Source organism: Trichomonas vaginalis, chromosome IV (genome assembly GCF_026262505.1).
Source record: "Trichomonas vaginalis G3 chromosome IV, whole genome shotgun sequence".
Taxonomy (NCBI): Eukaryota; Parabasalia; order Trichomonadida; family Trichomonadidae; genus Trichomonas; species Trichomonas vaginalis.
The window spans coordinates 4,150,357-4,173,036 of NC_067206.1; the positions used below are offsets into that span (position 1 = coordinate 4,150,357).

General features: G+C 31.4%; 5 protein-coding genes and 6 pseudogenes across 11 annotated transcripts, besides 13 other annotated features; 3 read left to right on the forward strand and 8 right to left on the reverse strand.

Annotated features, from left to right (window-relative positions):
* Positions 1–11,434: part of a mobile genetic element that runs on past the window's edge.
* Positions 988–3,058, forward strand: TVAGG3_0026360 (annotated as a pseudogene). The gene has a single exon. A coding segment is annotated over exon 1 (2,071 nt).
* On the reverse strand, positions 3,641–4,303 carry TVAGG3_0026370 (uncharacterized protein; the record flags this gene model as incomplete). Its single annotated transcript, XM_051220306.1, has 1 exon — positions 3,641–4,303. One exon carries the CDS (start codon positions 4,301–4,303, stop codon positions 3,641–3,643), a length of 663 nt encoding a protein of 220 aa, XP_051105292.1.
* Positions 4,653–4,925, reverse strand: TVAGG3_0026380 (uncharacterized protein; the record flags this gene model as incomplete). Its single annotated transcript, XM_051220307.1, has 1 exon — positions 4,653–4,925. One exon carries the CDS (start codon positions 4,923–4,925, stop codon positions 4,653–4,655), a length of 273 nt encoding a protein of 90 aa, XP_051105293.1.
* On the reverse strand, positions 5,503–6,483 carry TVAGG3_0026390 (annotated as a pseudogene). The gene has a single exon. A coding segment is annotated over exon 1 (981 nt).
* On the reverse strand, positions 10,561–11,276 carry TVAGG3_0026400 (annotated as a pseudogene). The gene has a single exon. A coding segment is annotated over exon 1 (716 nt).
* Positions 11,435–12,299: 865 nt separating the features above from the next.
* Positions 12,300–12,329: a terminal%2Cinverted (terminal inverted repeat of MuDR-3_TvMULE3 transposon ID:TVAGG3_0026420).
* Positions 12,300–12,972: a mobile genetic element.
* Positions 12,960–13,622: a terminal%2Cinverted (terminal inverted repeat of Maverick-1B transposon ID:TVAGG3_0026430).
* Positions 12,960–21,265: a mobile genetic element.
* On the reverse strand, positions 13,623–13,859 carry TVAGG3_0026440 (uncharacterized protein; the record flags this gene model as incomplete). The annotated part of the gene is made up of 1 exon (XM_001293035.1): positions 13,623–13,859. The coding sequence occupies one exon, from the start codon at positions 13,857–13,859 to the stop codon at positions 13,623–13,625; it is 237 nt and encodes a 78-aa protein (XP_001293036.1).
* TVAGG3_0026450 lies at positions 13,911–14,138 on the reverse strand (annotated as a pseudogene). Its single transcript has one exon. A coding segment is annotated over exon 1 (228 nt).
* TVAGG3_0026460 lies at positions 14,434–14,993 on the reverse strand (annotated as a pseudogene). Its single transcript has one exon. A coding segment is annotated over exon 1 (560 nt).
* TVAGG3_0026470 (uncharacterized protein) lies at positions 16,000–16,434 on the reverse strand (the record flags this gene model as incomplete). Its single annotated transcript, XM_051220308.1, has 1 exon — positions 16,000–16,434. The coding sequence occupies one exon, from the start codon at positions 16,432–16,434 to the stop codon at positions 16,000–16,002; it is 435 nt and encodes a 144-aa protein (XP_051105294.1).
* On the forward strand, positions 16,480–16,740 carry TVAGG3_0026480 (uncharacterized protein; the record flags this gene model as incomplete). The annotated part of the gene is made up of 1 exon (XM_001287582.1): positions 16,480–16,740. One exon carries the CDS (start codon positions 16,480–16,482, stop codon positions 16,738–16,740), a length of 261 nt encoding a protein of 86 aa, XP_001287583.1.
* Positions 17,602–17,629: a terminal%2Cinverted (terminal inverted repeat of Mariner transposon ID:TVAGG3_0026490).
* Positions 17,602–18,902: a mobile genetic element.
* Positions 17,698–18,822, forward strand: TVAGG3_0026500 (annotated as a pseudogene). Its single transcript has one exon. A coding segment is annotated over exon 1 (1,125 nt).
* Positions 18,875–18,902: a terminal%2Cinverted (terminal inverted repeat of Mariner transposon ID:TVAGG3_0026490).
* Positions 19,146–19,352: a mobile genetic element.
* Positions 21,266–21,287: 22 nt separating the features above from the next.
* Positions 21,288–21,672: a mobile genetic element.
* Positions 21,673–21,962: 290 nt separating this feature from the next.
* Positions 21,963–22,052: a mobile genetic element.
* A 158-nt stretch (positions 22,053–22,210) lies between these two features.
* Positions 22,211–22,298: a mobile genetic element.
* A 163-nt stretch (positions 22,299–22,461) lies between these two features.
* Positions 22,462–22,550: a mobile genetic element.
* The last annotated feature ends 130 nt before the right edge of the window (positions 22,551–22,680 follow it).

The window sequence follows — 22,680 nt, forward strand, 5'->3', positions numbered from 1 at the left end:
TGAAATGGTCATTATATGGGTTTGATTGAACTAAATTTGAATGAAGTGAAATATAACCTGATGATGAATATGACATCGACTCATATTTTCTGAAAACACTAAAATTTATAACATGAATGAATTTCTTAATTCGTTGAATTTATGAATTCTTGAGGTAATCTTATTCTAGTTTTATTTATCACTGGAAAATAACGCTTTACCATATTTTTAATCGTAATAAAAAAATGTCAATTATCAATATTATTTCGAATAATAACTGTGAATTAAATTTAACAGTTAGCGGAATTTATAATGTTACTCTCGTTTCTGTGAGTGGTAAATTTAATCGCCATTCTTTTAGACCCTTCAGATTATATATCATTTATTAAAGATGACCATGAGCCGCATAGCGGCGGGTCGTAGACCTAAAAACGTATGATATGTATATAAATAATGTGATAACGAAATGGGATATTAACATGATTTTAAGTTATTTAAATGAATCATTTATCGTATGGTATGAAGAAAATTTTAAATCAAAACCTGATTAAACTTTTTTGAACTTGATGAAATAAATAACCTTATTAAATTTCCGCTGAAAATTAAATTTTGTACTCCTCGTCTTCGTTCATTGTTTGGGGATATTAAATTTTGAAAAAGATGTTGGGGATGTTTTGTATTCTGACACTGGTTCTAATTTCATTTTAATCAAATGTATAAAGTTAATACCCCAATGAGATTTTCACATCAAACATTAGACCCTAACTCTTACCCATCAATACAAAACATTTTATCCATCAACTTAAACATATTTTCTTTATCATATCCGTTTCAATTATCCGGGAATTCATTTATTCTTCATTCAAAAGATTTATCAAATATTAAATTTAGAATAACTGACCTATTTGATTGTGATTTAGAATTTATGAATGAAATATTATGGCAATTTCAAATAGAAAAATAGCTGATGAGATAACAGATTAAATATTTATTTTTAAATCGTAATAAATGATTAAACAACAGCAACCACAGACCATTACATACGCCATATATGCATATAATTCAAAGACGGCAGAACAAACGCAAATGTTGAAATATGGAGATTTGGAGATAGTATTGAAAAATGACCATTTCGAATTCGTTTGCAAAGGTGGTGCAGTGATATCAAATATAAAAGAAATTTTATTTATGAATTCAAAAATTAAAGGAATAACGGATGATATAACATCAATTCCACCAGAAGAACAAAGATATTACGCATTAAATGCATTTCCTAAAGTTTTGAAGATTGGAAGATTTAATTTAAATGAGGAATTCATAAAAGGTTTCCTAAATGACATAATGAAGAAAGCAGATAAGGAATATGTTAATGATGAGTTAGCAAAGAAAGCAGATAAGGAATATGTTAACGATGAGTTAGCAAAGAAAGCAGATAAGGAATATGTTAACGATGAGTTAGCAAAGAAAGCAGATAAGGAATATGTTAACGATGAGTTAGCAAAGAAAGCAGATAAGGAATATGTTAACGATGAGTTAGCAAAGAAAGCAGATAAGGAATATGTTAACGATGAGTTAGCAAAGAAAGCAGATAAGGAATATGTTAACGATGAGTTAGCAAAGAAAGCAGATAAGGAATATGTTAATGAAAAAGATAATGAAATTATAGAAAGGGTTGAAAGGTATCATGAACGGACATCGAAGATTCTTAAAACTAAAGCTGATACAGGATGGGTTTTCAGAATGTTTAGACCTTAAAGCAGATATATCATTTGTTAACGATGAGTTAGCAAAGAAAGCAGATAAGGAATATGTTAATGAAAAAGATAATGAAATTATAGAAAGGGTTGAAAGGTATCATGAACGGACATCGAAGATTCTTAAAACTAAAGCTGATACAGGATGGGTTTCAGAATGTTTAGACCTTAAAGCAGATATATCATTTGTTAACGATGAGTTAGCAAAGAAAGCAGATAAGGAATATGTTAACGATGAGTTAGCAAAGAAAGCAGATAAGGAATATGTTAACGATGAGTTAGCAAAGAAAGCAGATAAGGAATATGTTAATGAAATATACCAAAGTTTAGTTGGAACAAAAAATATTGAAACTATTGTTGGCGACTTTTCTGTCAATGAAGAAAACAAATATTTTAGATGGGAGTTTGTACAGTCCTTAAGAAATGGTATACGGTATAAACTCATTCCGAAAAATAACAATGAAATGTATGTAGGCTATATAAAGAATAATGGCACACAAGTTAAAGTTCCATTAGACAACAACTGCTACTTAAACTTATATGGAGACGAACAAAAGAAATATTTAAGAGTTTATGAAATGACGGATATGACATTGTCTAACGTAGCTCCAGCACCGTATTATTATGACTATGGTGTTGACGCACATGTAGACCCAAAAAAGCAAACATTATATTTAGATTATTATAGATATAAAAGATATAATGCAATAGAAAAAACGAGAATAGTATACTATTATGAAGATGACAAAAATAAATATTATAGTCAAGATTTTACATACCCTGAAAACATAAGATTATATTATAAAAAATATTCTGACACAAACCAGAAGAAACCTGAAATAGTTACACTATATTTTAAGTTCAAAAGAGACAATCCTATAATATCTCATATGTTTGATTTAATGAACCCAGTAGGTTCTATTTATACATCTATGGATGTGAGAGGTCCTCAAGCAATGTTTGGTGTTGGTGCATGGGAACAAATAGTCGACAGGTTTTTGTATTGTGCAAACTCTTCAAAGGAAACAGGGGGAAGTAAAACAATTACGGGTGAAAATTTACCTGCACACAGTCACTACATAGATTTAAGCACATCTCAAGCAGGTTGGCATAAGCATAGATATTGGGATTGGTCAGGAATGACAAAAGGTAAAGGATATGATGTTAAAGATGATGTTAAATTTGCCATAAATTGTTACTGGAGTGACACTCAGGGAGAAGGAAACCATACACATCACGTTTCAGGATATACACAAACAACGGGACAAAGTAAAGATTACATGCCACCATTTATGACTGTATTCGCATGGTATAGAGTTCAATGAACGCTCAATGTTTGTGAAACAAACTTTAGGAGCTCCAAAAGAGCAAACAGCATAATTTAAATTTTTATTTTAGTATAAATGAAGATTCTACCATATGGTGTTATTGGAAGAGATAAAGATGGAAACCCAATATTTGATCCAAAGTTAAAATTAAAGTTACTGACAAGACAACAACTTGAAAAGTTGCTGAAACCAAAACAGAATGAGAAAATGAGAAAATGAGAAAATGAGAAAATGAGAAAGAAAAAAAATTTAAATTATGCAATTTTATTTTTATCATAAATGACCAAATTAATTAAGCCAACTATTTCTAAATTAATGATACCAATGAAATCATTTCATGGAGTACTTATCCCAGGTTCTTCACAATTAGCCGGGGCAAGTGTTGTGACTCAAGGTGGAACATTAGCGAATCCATTCAAATTATTAACTAAAGATGAACTTAATAAAATGATGATAAAATAACGATAACATCAAATTTTATTTCACTACTACCATAAAAACAGGTGAAAAAACAAGTGATATCTCACCTCTTCACCTAAACATTATTTTTACTGAATTCAATAAAAATAAATGGTTCATTTACTCACAATATTTTTGTACAAAACGACCCCAAACTTTTAACTTCTTTTCTGCAGCTTCAAATGCTATCTTAGCGAGTTCATATTCTCTAAATTCTCTCTTTAAATCTTCTTGTTCCCATTGGTCTAGTTCGTATGGAGAATCTCTATAACCATAATATATCTCACGTTCATGTTCTAATTGTTTTTCACACATTTTTCCAACTTCTTCTTCGAACAAAGGTTTAGCATTCTCCACTGTATCTTCGAGTTCTTCTTCATCTAACTTCTCATGAACTTTCTTGTCTATGGAGTCCATAATTTTTCCAACTGCTATGCAATATTTTGGAGAAGCCCACATTGCTATATAGTTTATAAGTCTTGGGTCTACATACGTTCCTCTTACCTGTTTGATTTCATCAGGAATTCCCGCATGAATTTTGTATAAAAAGCAACTGTCGGAATTCCGGCGGTTGCTATATTCTTCACAAAATGCCTTATAATACTCTTCCCAGGACTTATTTTCCAACAACTTTCTAAAGTCTTTCCTAAACTGCTGACACATCTTTGTTGCATTAATGTAACCATCCTTGTCTCTACGTAAGACTTCAATACCATTATAAGTGCCTTTTGTGAATGTTTCACCATTAGATTTGTTCGTGAATGTTTTTGCTTCGACTGACATTTCTGTTCTTACATACAAAATAAAAAATAAAAAAAATAAAACTAACTTTATTTTTGGTCCAGTTCAGGAGGAAGGTAGTTATGAATTATTTTTGAATAACCTAAAAACCATGAGACTTTGTCTCCGGACTCTTTGAGTCACTTAACGATAAAATAACTGATAACATCAAATTTTTATTTTTATCATAAATGAATACCCCACAAGCTCAAAATTTACCACGAATCATAACAAGGGAGGAAATGATAAAAATGATGCAAGAACATGTTAAAAATAACAAACCACTAAAATTGAGAAAATGTGGTTATGCAGTAATGATGGAAAGAGAGATGTTGTCGAAGAGGAATAAAAATTAAATTTGGATAGAGTTTAAAAATTCATCTTTATTAAATTCATCTCTTCCAATCAATTTATTTATTCTATTAAATTCTTTTATTTTTGCTTCACTCAGTTTAAGGATTGAACGATAAGTTTCTAATTTTTCGATTATTTCTTTCCTCTCTTTATCGTTTTCAACCCCACCACATTGTGGCTTCTTTTTGTAATAACATATTTTTGATTTAATTCTGTTTAGTTTCTTTTTATATTCATCGTCTGGACTCTTGACTGCTTCGTTGTTACTCATTTCTTACGAAATAAAAAAATTAAATATTATTTAAATATAATGGAGTAATAAAATAAATCGGAATTTCTATTAATTTATTGTTAACTTCAACTAATGCATTGCCGTTAATATATCTAACAAATTCAGCTATTGTGTCAAATCTTCGTCTTCTTTTTGTCATTGATTTATCAGTTTTTCCATAATCGAGATGAATCAAAACTTTATCCCCTTGTTTAAAATTCATGAGCCCCGAATTAATTTGTTCACGTTTAACATCATTCAACCTTTCCATTTGCTTTCTAATATATTCCCATTCTTTTGAAATATCATTTTTCATTTCCACCGGTTTCATGTTTATTGTTCTATGCCATGTATTATTGTAATAATATACTAACTGCTGTATGATGGAGTCATGATTTCCATCCCAGTATATCTGACCATTAACCCCTAACGCATCTCTAAGAGTTCTCATTACTGCATCAACTATTTTATTATGAAACGTATATGGAGAGGATGAAAAGTAAAAATTAATTTGTGGGAAATAATGAGCCATAGCTGCCTGAAATCCTTTATCACCATCACCCCTTATATTATCTACTCTTTCATGATCTAGTAAATATTGAATAGCTCTTCTTGTTTCCTGTTCTGTTTTCCCTTTCATCGGAATGCAATATAAATATCTGGTGTTAATGTTAATGGCAAATAAATAAGTAACGTTTCCTCTTGAATATTCTAAATGATCGATTTCGTATGAATATGGATATGGTGCAAATGAAGGGCGACTAAATTTTTCCTTTAACGATTGAATTTTTGGGTCAGTTGGTTTATTTAATATTTTGAAATCCTTTTTAAAATCTTTTTGCTTCTTTAATGTTTGAAATGGATATAATAAAGTGAATGATGAAGGATTAACTGAAGGAGGAGGTACTGTCGTTGGAGGAGGTTTGGTGTTGCAGGTGGTTTAATTTTATGCTTTGATTTTGGATGATGAATTTTGGATTTCATTCCCCCCTTCATTAATTCTGGATGTATTCTATTCATTTGTTTTAAATATGCTGTATATAAAGGTTTGATATACTTTCCCGCTTCGAGTTTATGTTGAAGGATGAATTCCAAAAGTTGATCTTCATTTAAAAGTCGGGCTGAATATGGTTTAACTAATGAATCATAAATTAAAGCATGTGCTTCATTTATGGTCTGAAGGACCTGGGCGTTTTGCACCTTTTGTTTTTGTTCCTTTGGTTTTTGCGGCTCAGGATTATATAATTTATATAATTTATATAATTCATCAATATCTTCTTCTGTTAATACTTTATTTTTGAAATCTTTCAATTGTTTAAGTTGTGATTTACTTTTTCCCTTTGAATATTCATTATTTTTAATTTTGTCTTTAATTTTAGAAATTATTTTATCATGATATTTCAAAACTTCATTTTTATAATACGAATAATAATAATCCATATCATCACCCGTTATATTGTTATCATGTTTTTGGAGATATGATTTTAATTCATAATAATTAAGAAAATTTTGATTAAGTACTAAATCATCAATTAAATTTTTAAATCTACGTTATCATTTATATAAATAAAATAAATGTTTTAAGGGTGCCACCTCTTTGAATCATAGTATCAAAACCATTATTAACGGTTCCTTTTGTCTCTTCTGTGGCATTTTATTAAATAAATGGCATACAACATCCATTTTCACAACATACAGCCTTAGTGTGTGCTCCTGTTAATGCAGTCTTACCGATTGTTAAGCGAGTCATTGACCCGTTTTTAAGTTGTAAATTAATATTCTGACCATCAAATATCACTTTATCATTTATTATATCCAAATAATTTTTAGGTGTTAATTGTTTATTTTGTCGTAAACTAACTCCTTTCATTTTTTGTGCAATCTTTTTAAAATCACTTCCATCAATTGAACCGTTGAATGAGTATAACACTTAGGACATAAAGCAACCATGTTATCACCTTGTTTCTCAATTGCTAAACCCAATAACTTCTTTTCATGTGCTTTTTCTTCAGCTTTATTCTTTAATTTAGGTTTAAATTTCTCATTAAAACAGAAGAAATCAAAAGGTGTGAATTTGTAAATGTTTTTATCATAAAATTTTTTATCGGTTACAATTGCTTGAAATGCTTGAGTGTTAGGAAGATTTGGGTCGCCAGCGATTGCCCAATAAGATGAATCAGTATCACCTTCAATGAAATGAAAACGATTAACATTCATGCATTTATACATAAAATCATAAATGAAAACCAAATACCAGTATTTTGCGTTATCTAAAGTGAAGAATGCCTCTTGTAAACATGTATCACATCTATAAAATCTATCTTTAAGCATCACTTGATACGTATCCTCTCCTATTTCTCTTATGTTTTTAAACTTATTTGACATACATGCAACGCGTGCCTTCTGTGCATTCATTATTTTAGTCTTTGCGTAATTTTGTGTATTCATTGCATCGTAACCATATGATCCATTAAGTGAAATCTTGCAAAATAAACTTTTTCCTTTATTTCCTTCTAATTCAGCCTTTTCTTTCGTTCATAAATTCATTCGCAAATTCATTAAAACAAGTGTTTTTCGTAAATGTTAAAATTGATTGAATGTCATCAATGATAAAATGAAATCTGTCTATTAGATACCAAAGATAATAAGAAGAAAATGGTTGATATTGGTTGTGTGTTGATGCTAACTGAGTTAATTTCCTCTGTTTTGGTCAACTGGTAGATTGTTTGATTTCATGTAATTATACATAAAACCACCAATTGTTTTTTCATCTGTGATAATATCAAAGTTTCTTATTATTGGTAAAAAGTTTATGTAATCATTAATGTATTTTTCATCAATGTGACCCTTTACTTCAGCCACGAATAAAGTATTTTTCTTCTTAATTATTCCCAGTGCTTTTGCTTTCTTTGTGCTGTATCACAAATGATAACACCATTCAATCTTCCCGGCATATACTTTTATGGTCAGTATATTGAATGAAATCATGAGGATTAGATGAAAATGATGAAGGATATAATGAATTAAAGTCAACTCCAACGAAATGAGTCATAATGTTGGTGGTGTCCTCATTTGATACAGTTTTAGTTTCTGGATTATATGAAAGTTTATTAATGTGCGTGATTCCTTTAAGATTAACACGATGTTGAACATTTGATAAACCACCAGTAATTCCATTACGGAGGATGTGATAAGCTTCAACTGAATCTAGAGTCATTGGTAAATTATTTTTTAATGTATAATTTCTTAAATTGATTCTTAAACGTTGAACATCTTCATCTTTATTTGATTTTACGACATTGCAATAACAACACATTAACTGACAATTTTCTTTGGTATGTGGTTTTTCATTATCGATTCTATCTAATGTTGGTTTATTAGCATATGTAAACGCTTTACCACACATTTTGCATTTAGATGAAAGGATTAAATCGTGATAGTATTGATAGTCATCCATTGAAACATTGTTTTTAGTATCCCTTTCTGCTTTTTCATCTTGTTTCTTATATGAATCAATTTTATATTTCCAATACTTTTTTGTTAATTCAAAACTTGATTCCACATTTTCTTCTTCTGGATATGTTTCGTTAGGATTGAAGTTCTTATATGCTAACGCGTAACGAATCATTGATGCATTCGATGATAAAGAAAGATTATGAAGCATGTCAATTTTATAAAACAAATGTTTCTTCAATAATTTTATCAATTGGGTCAATCATAATTTCAACGTCTTTATTGCAATAATGAATAAAATATTCTAATCTATTTCTCAAAATTTTTAGCATCATTGAGATATATTTGATAATCTGAATCGGATATTGTTTCTTGAGTTAATGCTGAATAAAATGAATCTTGAGTGAATGGTTCCACTTTATATAATTCATCTTCGTAATTCTCCCATGTGATGAATTGATAAGGGAAAAAGGATTTAACACGTGATTTATTGTTTCCGAAATCTTGAGTGAATTGGTCTAATGTTCCACCCGCTATATAATTTCTGATGTCAATAAATCTTAATTCATATGGACAGTTTGTTTTCTTTACAATGATTTGCTTAAATTGAGAAGAAGAACCCAGCATTGATTTTATTTTCCATTTTGCAGTGTTTAAATCACGAAGAATTAAATTTAAATCAAACTTTCCCGAATTAAAACCTATGATATTCACTTTATTGAATTCCTCATCTAGAAGTTCTTTAAATGCTTCCTTCTGTTTTTCATTTAATGTATGGGACAAAGTCCCCGCCGTTTGGTCCGTTTGCGGCTTCATTAATTCTTCATATTGTTCAATATTTGATTTAGCAACTAATGAACAGGTTGAAAATAAAAATTCAATCCAATCAGAGATGAATGAATCACTTGATGTTAAGCAAAAATTCCTCGTAAATGTTTTATCACGGTCTACGACCTTGCCGCTTCGGTCCGTTTGCGGCTTTATTTTGACAGTTGATGATACCATAAATGGTTTTAAGTAAGCGTTCAAAGTTGCACATTCAGAAAGTTGAAGTTCTTCTTTAGTCTCTAATGTTTCGAAGTCAAAAGTAATATAATATCTTGTTGGTTTATAATATTCCTGCAAATTGTGAGCTAATAGCCATTGATATATCTTCTGTTTCGTGATATGTGGTGCATATGGTTGTTGTGTGTTTTGCAATTGAACGTCTTGAATTAATCTTCCATTATTTTCTTTACATTTCTCACAATGTTTTAAAAATCTTCTTTGGTTTTTCCTTTCTGGTCATCACGGATAGAATATACTTCTTCTTTGCAAAAGGGGCAAACTTTATATCCTGTGAGTGCTTCAACGTCTGTAATTCTGTCAGCGTGAAGTTTTCCACATGGACTCTGTGTTAATAAAATATTTACTGTTTCAAATTCTGGATCTATCATTATTGATTCCACTAATGGAAAGTCTACCTTATTTATGTCCACATCTTCTGGTTGAGGGTCACAATAATAAAAATCAATATTAACGTTTAACATTCTTGCTAACCTCTCACTTTCTGATGAAATGTCAAATCCTTCATATGCATCTATGGCTTCATTTAAATAACTTCTACGAGTTTTAGGATTAACACCATCAGGAATGTTATAGAAGCGTTTAAATAACCTTCTACCTTCTGCTCTAATTTGATTATCATTCATTTTAGCTGTTCCATTTTTGTTCATTTATGTAAGAATAAAAATTAAAAAATAAATAAAAATAAAGTTATTTTTTTTTAAAGTCCGAGACTCAGAGAGTCCAGGGCTAAAGTCCATAAAATGAATTAAGAACACATAAATTTTTATCATCTGCGACGTGACGAATACATTTTAATTTACTCAAGAATGCGTACCCTGATACATTAAATCTAATTCCTGTCTTATTTAATTTCACAACTTTGAAAAGGAATGTATGAATAGCTATAAAATGATGAGAAGATTTATGGGTTGCTTCCATTTTTTCTGAAATAAATGAATAAATATAATGTTTATAAGTTTTCATATCTTTTATGTTCTTAATAACGAATGGTATAGACCTTTCAACTTCGTCTTCCTTCGGTGCTGTTCTTTCATATGAAACATTATTGGTATCTTCAATAATGAAACCACAATCGCATAAAATTTTATATGTACCAATTGTTTCTTTTGATATTTTATCTAACAAATCAAAAACTTTATCAACACCCGTACATTTATTTAAATAATAATTTGTGTAAATATCGTGGTCTTCTTTCTTAATCGTATTTGTTGCATATGTTACATTTTTCAGTGCTTTTTTGAATTTTTCAGAATCAAGAGGAGGTGAAAGTAATATACAGGGGTATTCTTCATCGTCAATAAACTGAAGCTTATGTTTATGAATAAATTTTGTGCCTTCTTCTGAAAGTGTTTCGTCAATATCACCATCTAATAAATTTTGTGTTGATTCCAAAAAGTAATTTTTATATCTTTCTTCATGAGATTTCTGAACTTCTGATTCTGAAGCTGGGATATTCATTAAACCCTCTACTTCATTCTCATTATATTTTTCAACTTCTCTTAATTCCTTAATTTTTTCATCTATTTCATCTCTTATTTTTTCCAGTCTTTCAATTTCATCATATTCATCATCTTTAATCCGTTCTTCATAATATTCAGGGAAAACATCAGGTTCTTTAGGTTTTTCTTCTTCAGATGTAGGATATAAGAAATTTATAACATCATCTTTATTCATTTTTCCATCATAATCAAACTCATTTAATAACTCAGCAAATTTTTGACAATTTCTTAAATAATATTTATTAACTTCATAACCCGCCTCCTCTAATATATCCTTTATTTCCTCGTTTGTGAATCCCAATTTTTTAACGTCGTTAGTCTTGACACTCATTTTCTTACGAATTAAAAAAATAAATTATTCAAAAATGTAAGACATAAATTTTTAAAGTTTATTTTTTCATTCATGAATGATAATTATATCTAATTTCTTTTACTCTCTCGTATATACTAGATTTAAAGAATTCAGAACTTTTACCATAATCTCCTAAATGTTTTCTTATCCCTAACGTGTGCCAGTTATTATATGAAACTGTATAAACTTTATCTTTATCTTTGCATCTTTCATCACTTCCAATATATTTATATCTCAGTTTTGATTTAGCATTTTCATATTCATTAACGTTTAATAATTCACAGTCTTCCTTTTTAAATAAATGTTTTATGTATTCAGGATTTAATACTCTACGTTTATATGCTCCTAACTTAGTTCTAAAGGTTTTTCTACAAAATTTAGGAATTCCATCCTCTTTAATGTCATCAATGATTTCCATTTCATTATTTTCAATTTCTTCTTCTCGTTTATGAGGTCTTTGATTATGACTCCATTGATTCCATGAAATTAAATATTCTTTATCATTATATTTATACCTCATTAGCTTATTTTGGCTTTCATATTCATTTAATAATTCACAATCTTCATTTTTAAATTGAAGTTTAACCCATTCAGGATTTAAACAATGTTTAATTAATCGCGGAATATCTGACATCATCTATATATAGTTTCTTTTATAAAAGATAAAAAATAAATTATTTTAAAATTAATGTTAATTTTTTAATGATTTATAAATAAATATATTTTAATGCATCGTCTATATATAGATGTAACAAAAAAAGTCACACAACCCGCACTCATCTACTACTGTAAAGTGTCAAAAATGAAGTGAACCGAATTTTCATGCATTACAAAATATATCAAAAGTTTTATTTTTATATATAAAGATAACTACTTTTAAAAAAAATACCCTATATATTTTGCCATGTAAACTATTTTTCTCATGTAAACTTGTCACTTTTGTCAGAAGTGAAGTGAACCGAATTTTCATGCACAACAAGTAAACACTACCGTATATTATTTGGCAAACCCAAATTTTAGCTAAAAGTGACAGGGGAAAAAACGTTTAGTATTAAAAAAAAGACTGATGAGAGCTTCGTTCGAAATATAGAGGGAACTGAGAATGCGCAACCATTCTCAGGGAATATTGGATGCTATTCCCGTTCCCTCTGTATGGAAAATTGAGGTTTTCAAAGGGAGTTAAAATAATATCAAATTTATACTAATTAACTTCAAAATACAAAAGTATTTGACAGCTAAAATTAGTTATTTTAGCAAGCCTATCAATACCCTTTTACGATTATTGCTACTTTTTCGAAATAAAATAAATTTATTATCAAAAACCTTTTTTTCTTAGTAAAAATAAAAATGTTATTTTATATCAAGTTTTTATTCATAAATTTTTATAATGTTGTATAAATTTGAAGGTGGAAATCTGTAATAATTTTATCTTGAAAAGACTTGGCATTCTCAACAATGAATTGAGGGGTATTGCATCCAAATTCTGTAATTTGCGTGAGAATACTAAGCTTGATTTCCATTGGGATACTTAATTTCGAAAAATACTGGGTCATTCGTTTTTGAACCTTTGCTGCCTTGACAACTTTATCAAGTAGGTCATCTAAACCCAATTGAAGCGTATTTAAGTTTGCTGATAAGTTAACTATTAACGATTTAATTTTAAGTTAGTATACATATCAAGTGTACGGAGGCACTGCGCGCCTCCTTACCCATTATATGTGAATTTGACACTTTACAAAACCGTTAACGTATATTTTACAACACAAACGACAACACTAACTTAACCTTAAATATTTACAAAGCCGCCAACCACTTCACCTCACTAATGTAAAAAATAAACGTTTTCACTTACAAAAGTATTGCAACTCCTCCCATTGCTGTGCTTCATATAACAGCTCATAATCTTCTGACTCACTTTCTTCTTCATATAGGTCAAAATCACTGTCATAGTTTATACCTGTAAGTTTTGACAAAGCTAATGAAACACGCTTACCGTTTGTATCGTATGCTTGTATAAACTTTCCATTCTTCATTCCTTCATAAACGCTCAAACTAACTTTACCCCTCCCTCGTATCTGATAGAATGTATTTTCACGAGGAACGAAGAACAAATTCTTGAACTCATGACCGTTGTAGTTTGTTATCTCAATAGTTTTCGTCATTTATATAAAAATAAAATAAAAAATAAAATAAAAAATAAACTTAAAAATTAATGATATCACCACCCTCACACGTATGAAAACATAGCACAAAAATAAATTTAGGTGAAGTGGTGAGATCTCACCTCTTTTTCACCTGTTTTTTCACCCTGTTGAATTCATTGCTTTATAACTCTCTTCCTTTCTCCAACTCTTCTAACTTCTTCTTAAGTTCAGCAATGTTGTCCTCATGAAGTTTAATCTTTCTCAAAATTCCTTCTTTATCTAATGGTTGCTTTATCTTTCTAAACTGAACTCTACCATCCTTCATAGTATGAATGTAAAAACCTTCTGGAATAGTTCCTGATTTAATGTATTCTACCAAAAACTTTTGTTTCATTGCTTCAGTGACTTTATTTGTCATTTCAATCAAATAAAAATTTTAATATTAAATAAAAATAACGTTATTTTTTCAGTAAGGAAACGCAGGAGTTTTACGATTTATTTGAGGAGTAGGTTCTGGTTTAAATGTTGGAGTCGGTTTAGGAGTTGACTTTTGAACAGGAGTTTGTACTTCCATAGGTTCAGGAGTCATTGAAGGTTTTGCTTGTGAAGGCGTTGGTTTTGGCGAAGGTGTTGGAGTTTGTTTAACTTCAGCTACTTCAGTATTATTTACAACATTTGCTTTATTTCTTTTCAACATCATAACTGCTCCTGCTGTAGCTAGCAAACCTAGTGGGAGACCATATCTTATATAAGGACTTGACCAAATGCTATTTTTGACAGGAGCTGGTGGAACACCTAACCTTGGTGAGACTGCTCTTTGCCATTGTGCAGCTCGTAAGAAATATTCAATAGGTGCTCCATAATCGTTTGGTAAAGTTTGTTTCATAGATGGTGAAGGTTCACGAGAGCTTGATGAAGAACTCATTTATAAGCTTTAAAAATAAACGTTCATCCTTTATTCCTCACTGTCGTCCGCGGCTAAGTTATAGTCATCTAATCTTATTATGGGGATGCCATTAGCACGCACCTGAATGGCAAAGCAACAATCCCTCATAAATCCAATAAGTGGCTTTGGTACATTTTCAGTTGCTAGTTCAATAGGTCCTTTAACAGACAATTTGTATGTTATTGGAGCAGTAGATGTTTGACCTTGCTGGAAGCAAAAGTCCACTTCTGTTGGAAAACCACATAAGAAATGTGTGTTGTCATAGCTATCCCATTTATGTTCCACACTACCATCATCCACCAATGACCTCATAACATCTTCATTAAATCCTATCATATCATTGTTTGTATTGCAGGCGTTCGCAACCATTTCATAAAATACAGGTCCATATGATTTTTCGGGTTCTGCAGGCATATTTCCATAAGCTCCCATGGAAAGCTGAAGATATTTAAACTTAGGGTTCTCAAAATTAACATAATAGTTGTCTTTCTTTCTAAATAGTGCCCAAATACTTTTAACATTAATAGGCGTATAAGCTGCTGTAAATGTTGCACTTGAACTATCTGTATTCTTTGAGAATGAACCGTCCATAGGAATCCAATCCATAACTTTAACAGGAAAACATAAAGCCTCGTTTGTATAATGTTCTACAAGTTCTGTATAAATGTTAGGGTCTAAAGAGAATGACTTTGGATGAATGAAACATTCATTAAAATCCATCTTTGTTCGAAATAGTTGCTGGGTTACAGTTGTAATAGTAACTGTTCCACTAGCTTCTACTGCCTTCGTTATCATAGTGAATGGTTCATTCCATGGAACAAATTTATTTGTCGGTGGATTTGAATCTGAAGCAAATGCAACTTTAAGAGTTGGATTGAAAGCAATGATATCATTTACAGATATAGATGTGCATTGTAAGGCGTCGCTACTGAACTTTACTTTAAGCTGAATGTTTCCTGCAAAAGCTGGAATAAATCGAATAGCTTCTAATGGAAGGAATCTTCTAACAGGAATTCTTAAACGAAGCTTAAAATCAAATGATTTTCCTGCTGTAATTGGACCACTAACAATTTGTCCTGTTCTGCATGTTCCCGAATGACTCCATACATCTTCATGTCGAGTCTTTGAGAAAACATCTACTTTCTTTATTTGTTCGGTAATTTGTGAGTTTGAAGTTATATATGCTTCTTCTCTTGCGTTGTCTTGAGAATATACGATACGACCATTTGCAAGGATTTGATATCCAGCAACTGCATAGAAAGCGTCATCGAAACCAATCCAAAATCCTGGTGGGTTTGTTTTATTGGAACCTGAACCAATTTCTTTATCTACAATAAATTGACCTTCCATTTTATACGTAATGAATGTATTGTAAAGGTCCAACATATTTTCACCAGGAGGGTGAGAGATTGAATGTTACCCATGTGTTATCTTTAGCAGTTCCAGGTTGTGATGGAATCTTTGCGTCAGAATATTTTCTATTAGTGTCACCAAATTGAACTGCATTGTCTATGATATCGAAATATGAGCGAATCTGATGAATATGCTCTGCTGGAGTAAATTCGTTTAACTGTTCGTTTTGCATGTATTTACTTCGGATAAAAATATCTATTTACTTCATTATTCTCACTCTTCTTCTTGGCATTCGTGGTGGAAGTTGTTTCTTGACATTTTCAATGAACTGTACATTCTCTTTTGTCTCAACTTCTTTCACTGGCGGGTCAGGATTCTTTGACTCGGTTTGTTTTTCAATGAAATTCACGAACTTTGCAATAAGCTCTTGGTTCGTTATTGAAAGTACATCTGGCTTCTTTTCTTCTTGTTCTTTTGGTGGCTCAGTTTGAACAGAAGGTTTTATATGGGCTTCGTGGACTTCACCCTTGCCATACACCTTAATGTTGTCGCTTTCTGCATTCGCTAATGGAACCTTTCTTTTTCTTACGTATATTTTACCATCTTTACTCTGACTTACGTAATAGAAAGGATGTTGTATTCCTCTTGCGTCATTTAATATAATAGACTCTCGCTCTGATTTTGACAAGCTCATTTTACATCGGTTAAAGTTTTAATTTTGTTTTTTATCTGCAGTCAAATGACTCAGACAAGCCCTACGGACAAGACCCAAGGGGTCATAGATGTTGAAGCATTGAAGAAAGAAATTCGTGAGCAAATTTTATCCGAACTGAAGGAACAAAAACAAGAACAAAAGCCAGAGAGACCAAAGAGAAAACTTAGTGAAAAACAACTTGCTGCATTAGCTGCTGGAAGACAGAAGAACCCATGTTTGCTGGCGAAAAAAGCTAGAGAAAAAGCTGAAGCAAAAGCTAAAGAAGCTGAAGCAAAGAAAGAGTAAATGGTTTATTTTTATCCGAATTAAATGTATAGACAAATACCTTTATCTGTTGCGTTCAGTAGTGAAAACCCTGACGTCAAAATAAAGGGGAACAGAGTAATGTTTAAGTTTCCAACAGACTGGATTGTGAACATAAATGAAGAGAAGTACATTGGCATAACAAATATGTATATAACACGTGCTTTCAGAAAGGTTGACTTTATACTTCAAGTCGAGATAGAAAATGACGAACAGTCTTTAAGCGCCCAAAACATTCACATATACAAATACTTTAAAGACGATACAACATTGCAACAATGTATGATTTCATTTAATGAAATGTTCGAGAAAAAGTTTAACATTGAAGTACAAACTTTACAGCCTTTACGTGAGTTTCTTGCACAACTGAAAGAAGAAGGTAGTCAGCCACAACTTATAGATTTTCATTATGAATTTTATCTCATACCGAAATGGCTCACCAAAAAGGTGACATTTTTGGCGCCAATAATTTGATTTTTCTGATTCTTTCTATTTAGATATATTTATTTAATATTCATATTCCTTTATATTGCCTCATATTATTTCCCATTTTTAATCATATTATACAAATCTTTAATAATTTTTAATGTTTTGAGCTTCAAAATCTTGTTCTAACTATTTTCATTCATATATCCTAGAAAAAATTAAAAAATTTTTTAGAAATAAAAATGTTTGTATGTAAAGTATTGAAAATATTCTAGATGAGAAGACATTCTCCAGAAGAGATTGATATTGATTGGCTTTGTGAAGCCATCACAAAATCAAATAATGGAGTTAAGTTAACTGATATTTGCGCGAAAGCTAAAATAAATCATGAAGGCAGAGTTATATATAATCATACTATAGGGTGTCCAAAGGTGCGTTTAGCACAGCGCTCTATATGAGACTATTAAAGGAGATATATGCTGATTATAAATATATAATAAAAAATATGAATATATGTATATGATGAGTATGTTGTATTTTGGCGCCATGCCGGAATATAAAATGAATTTTGAGACAAGAGGCGGTTTCGCGGGAAATTTTGGCGGAATTTTTTTTCATTTTAATGAATCATAAAGAAAACATCCTCGCTCTTGCAAAAAAATGCAAAGACTGTAAAAAAATCTACGAGACATTGGTAAAATGCTTCGGTATGGATGCTCTTAGCTATTCCACTGTAACGTATCATGTTAGGATGTATCACTTCATGAACAAAAAGGCGCCCATCATAAAAATTGACAAAAATCGCCGGATCAAAGAAAAATCAAAGCAATTCTTCAAGCGCTAGATGAAGACCCAAGAGCATCACTCAGAAGGATAGAGGAGATGACAAAGATACCACGTACAACAGTCAGTTATTATCTGCACAATTATTTGAACTACAAACTAGCGTATACACGTTGGGTTCCGCACAACCTTAATTCAGTTCAAAAAAAATCTAGAGTCCAATCTTCGAAAGAGCTCCTCTCTATATTGGGTGCGTATCAATCCAAGAAGTTTCGCTTTTTAGTAACAGGGGACGAGTCTTGGTTTCAATATGCAACAGAAGCCAAAATCATGTGGATCCCGAAGGATGAAAATCCGCAAACATTCCCGAAGAAAAAAATTGACACACCAATGATGATGTTGTCGGTTTTTTGGGGCGTGAATGGCATCATCGCAATTGATATTCTTCAAAAACCTAATACGATGAATGCTCAGTATCTAATTGACAATGTTCTTACTCAAATTATCAATTCTGATGAGTTTGAGAAATCCAAACAACAAAAACAAAAGTTTGCAATTCATTTTGATAATTCAAGAGTTCACAAAAGTCATAAGGTAATGAATTACTTGGTGGAAAACAATGTCAAAGTTGTTCCAAACCCAATTTATTCACCTGATATTGCACCCTCTGACTTTTATTTATTCGGCACGCTAAAAAAGAGAGCTGAAGGACGCGAATTCGCGAGTCCAGATGATCTTGAAAATTTTGTAAGAGAGCAATTTGAGCAATTTTCTCATGATGATTTAAAGCGTGTCTTTCAAGCCTGGATCGATCGCTGCGAACGCGTGATTGAATCCAATGGTGATTATATTTAAATAAACTTTATATATATGTAACTTGTTTATTTCTATTCGCAGTATTCAGGTTTGTGCTAAACACACCTTTGGACACCCTATATCTTAAAGTATTCCTAGAAATTTCCAAAATTAACCGAAATATAACTGTACAGAATTACTATTTTCGAGATAAAATTCATATGGAAATACTAATTCATAACGCTTTATGTTATATAAAATTTAATTTATAAAAATTTCAAAATAAATCAAATTTAACACAATGAATATAACTGCAATCGAGGTTTTTGACGATTGATTCTTACGAGAAGTTTTCCAAACTTTGAGTTAATGTCAACACATTAACTCAAAGTTTGGAAGTCTAATAAGGGGAATTGTAGGCTATGAGGTACTGATTATATATCAGTGCCTCATAGCCTGCAATTCCCATTAGAAATCGGAGAAACTTTGTCCGCATAACTTATGATGCGGACAAAGTTTCTCCCATTTCTACTTAGAATGAAAGGGCAAGAGGTATATAGGTACACTATATATCTCTTGCCCTTTCCTTCTTACCTAAAGACTTCCAATCTTATTTTTTTTCCAATTTTTCCCCTAAATTTAAATCTTATATAATATAAATAAAATGCATAATATCAATCACAAAAATTAATGTTTATTTTTTTAATTAAAATTGCCGCGCAATTTAAGGTTTTCTGTCACTTTTTTGTTAGCCATTTCGGTACGAAACACTTTCATTATGAATTTAATGAAAATGAAGATGGAACACATGACTGTCAGTTTGTTGTATTCTCACCATTCAATGAAGTCGCTAAAGAGAAAGAAAATCCATTACGTATAAGATTTCAAATCTCTGAACCAAGTGATGATTTCAAGAATGTTTTCAATTATGATGCAATGCTTCCGAGGAAAAATGAATTTTCAAAGATTGTAACACCTGGCATTTGGGATAGAAAGCAAGCTATATTATATTCAAACTTAAGTAAGGGAGTTGAAAATGAGTTCATTGGTCATACAAGAACTACACCACTGCCAAATCCTAAATACTATAAATTAACTGGCTTCAATCGTGAGTTTTGGGTAGACATGTTCTCCACTCATGACCATAACTGCCCAGTGTTCTTACCTCCAGACCATAAGGACTATCTCTACATTGAAGCACAACTCTTAAACTCTACCATCGCAGTATTGTAAATGACCACATGGGCTTCGCCCTTGCCGCTAGTTTTATTTTTATCACGAATGACCTCATTGCTGACAAAAATAAATGACCTCAGAACTTCAACTTACGAATAAAGCTTGTTTTAGTCGTTATTGAGAAGTTAAACTTCTCTTCAAAGCAAGGTTGACATGACTTACATAAGTCAAATCCAATCTCTTGACCGTCATAAAGTGCTTTGTAAAGTTTCATTAAACTGAACTCAGAGTCTTTGTCATATGTTCCTTGCGGAACCATTAAACCTTTATCTTCATCATAGAAACACTGAACAGAGTCAGGAAATATTTCATTAGCGGTTAAAGCAATAACATCTTGCTTCACGCCTTTCATTCTGCAGTGAAATGCAACTTCATTTAAATCATTCGTGAGTAAGTCTATGTAAGTCTTCTTTCCACAAAATATTGACTTGTATGCTAAACTTTGTTTATCTTTTGTGATTTCTGCAAAGTCGCTATGAAATTGACCAAGGTTTTTACCAATTGAAACTCTTCCATAACGTTTCTCAAACCTCAGCTAACGAGGGATATTCTTCAATTTGTCAGAGATGCATACTGTCCGTATCGCTATAAAAGATGTCCATTCCAAGTCTTTCAGCAGTACAAATACTTCACACATTATCTTTCTTGCACGTAGACAGAATGTTAACACCAAGTGGACAGAGTTAAGAGTGTCTGCAAATACTTTTCGTTAGCGTGAAAATAGTTTTATCTGAACCATCCAAACCTTCGGAACTCAACTATAGTGTTAGTTTCTGAATGGCATATCTTAAGGCATTCTTTGTCATTTACTATGGTTATTTTTGACTCAATAGGAGATAGAATAGTTTTTGCCATAAATACTGTTCAGAATGAGCTTTATATTTTTCTTGCAAAAGGATTCCTTCTTTCTTATACTTAACCTTAACTCAAACAACTTCTTATTCATCTCTTATTTAATATCTCTGTTTCCATCGTAATAGTATCCTTGCAACACTTCACATTTGACACCTTGATATTTTATGAGGTCTTGTAATGTATATTGGTCAACATACATTAAACAGCAAGTGTTTGAACTTCTGGGAACGTTAAGTTCTGGATTTAGTTCAGGGTCACAAACTATTAAAGGAAAGTGTCTATGTATTCCAATCTCTGTTATCTTAATGAGAACAAAGAAGCCAGACATAAACTTTTCACCAATGGGTTCCTTTGGTCGTCATTGAATAAATGTCTCATGAAGATACTCTGTGCTTAACATTCTTTCTTCAATACTTTCGTAACCTATCTAAATAATAGAGTCTTGCAATTGCTGAAGGATAATGAAAACAGCGTCGGAAGTCAGCAATGAGTTTCTTTTCGCTCTTTTGTTTAATGTTATCTGACAGCATAACATTTCACCGAATACAGCGTGAAATAAATTCTCTTGGTTTATTTGAGAGATCATTTAAATTTCCATTCGGGAAGTACACTCTGTTCTCAAACCAATTTGTTAGCAATGAACAAATACTTAACGTAGTCATAAACGTTTAAATCAAATTCTTTCAAATATGTCATTGCGGAACTTAACAAAACACTTCCTTAAAATTCTTTACATCTTGTTTGCATAAAGAATGTTACTATACTTTTCTAAGTCGAAGATGGTTCTTCATCTATTCTGCAACCTTTGATGGAATCTGTTGTTAAGACGAGTTACGGAAAGTGAGGTGAACCGAAAAAGTGACACTTATTTTGGTTCGGATAAATCCCTATATATTTACTTGTCAAAAAATCAGACTTTTTTTGCTTTAAAAAATTTATAAGTTAATATTGAGAACGAAGGTAAAGGAAATGGATATCTCTTACCTTCATTCCCTTCGAGAAAGTTCAAAAAACTGGTGCAATCAGATTCTGATTGCACCAAGTTTTTGAACTTTGTAAAGGAATTGTTGGCTCATGATATGCACTGATCATGAATCATACATCATAGCAACAATTCTTCGCAAACAGCGGGAAACTTTGTCTGAATAGTTTAACATTCAGACAAAGTTTCCCGCTGTCAGAGAGGGAATGGAAGGGTAAGAGGTATATATCTCAATGTATACCTCTTACCCTTTATTCCCTCGAGAAAGTTCAAAAACTTGGGTGCAATATTCTGATTGCGACCCAAGTTTTTGAAACTTTGTATAAGGAAGTGTTGGCTATGATGCACTGATCATGAATCAGTACAATCATAGCCAACAATTCCTTCGCAAACAGCGGGAAACTTTGTCTGAATAGTTTAACATTCAGACAAAGTTTCCCGCTGTCAGAGAGGGAATGGAAGGAGTAAGAGGTATATATTCATAATGTATTACTCTTTCCCTTTCATTCCCTCGAGAAAGTTCAAAAACTTGGGTGCAATCAGTTCTGATTTGCACCCAAGTTTTTTGAACTTTGTATAAGGAATGTTGGCTGATAGCACTGATCATGAATCAGTACATCATAGCCAACAATTCCTTCGCAACAGCGGGAAAACTTTGTCTAATAGTTTAACATTCAGACAAAGTTTCCCGCTGTCAGAGAGGAATGGAAGGGTAAGAGGTATATATTCATAATGTATACCTCTTACCTTTCATTCCCTCGAGGAAAGTTCAAAAACTTGGGTGCAATCAGTTCTGATTGCACCCAAGTTTTTGAACTTTGTATAAGGAATTGTTGGCTATGATG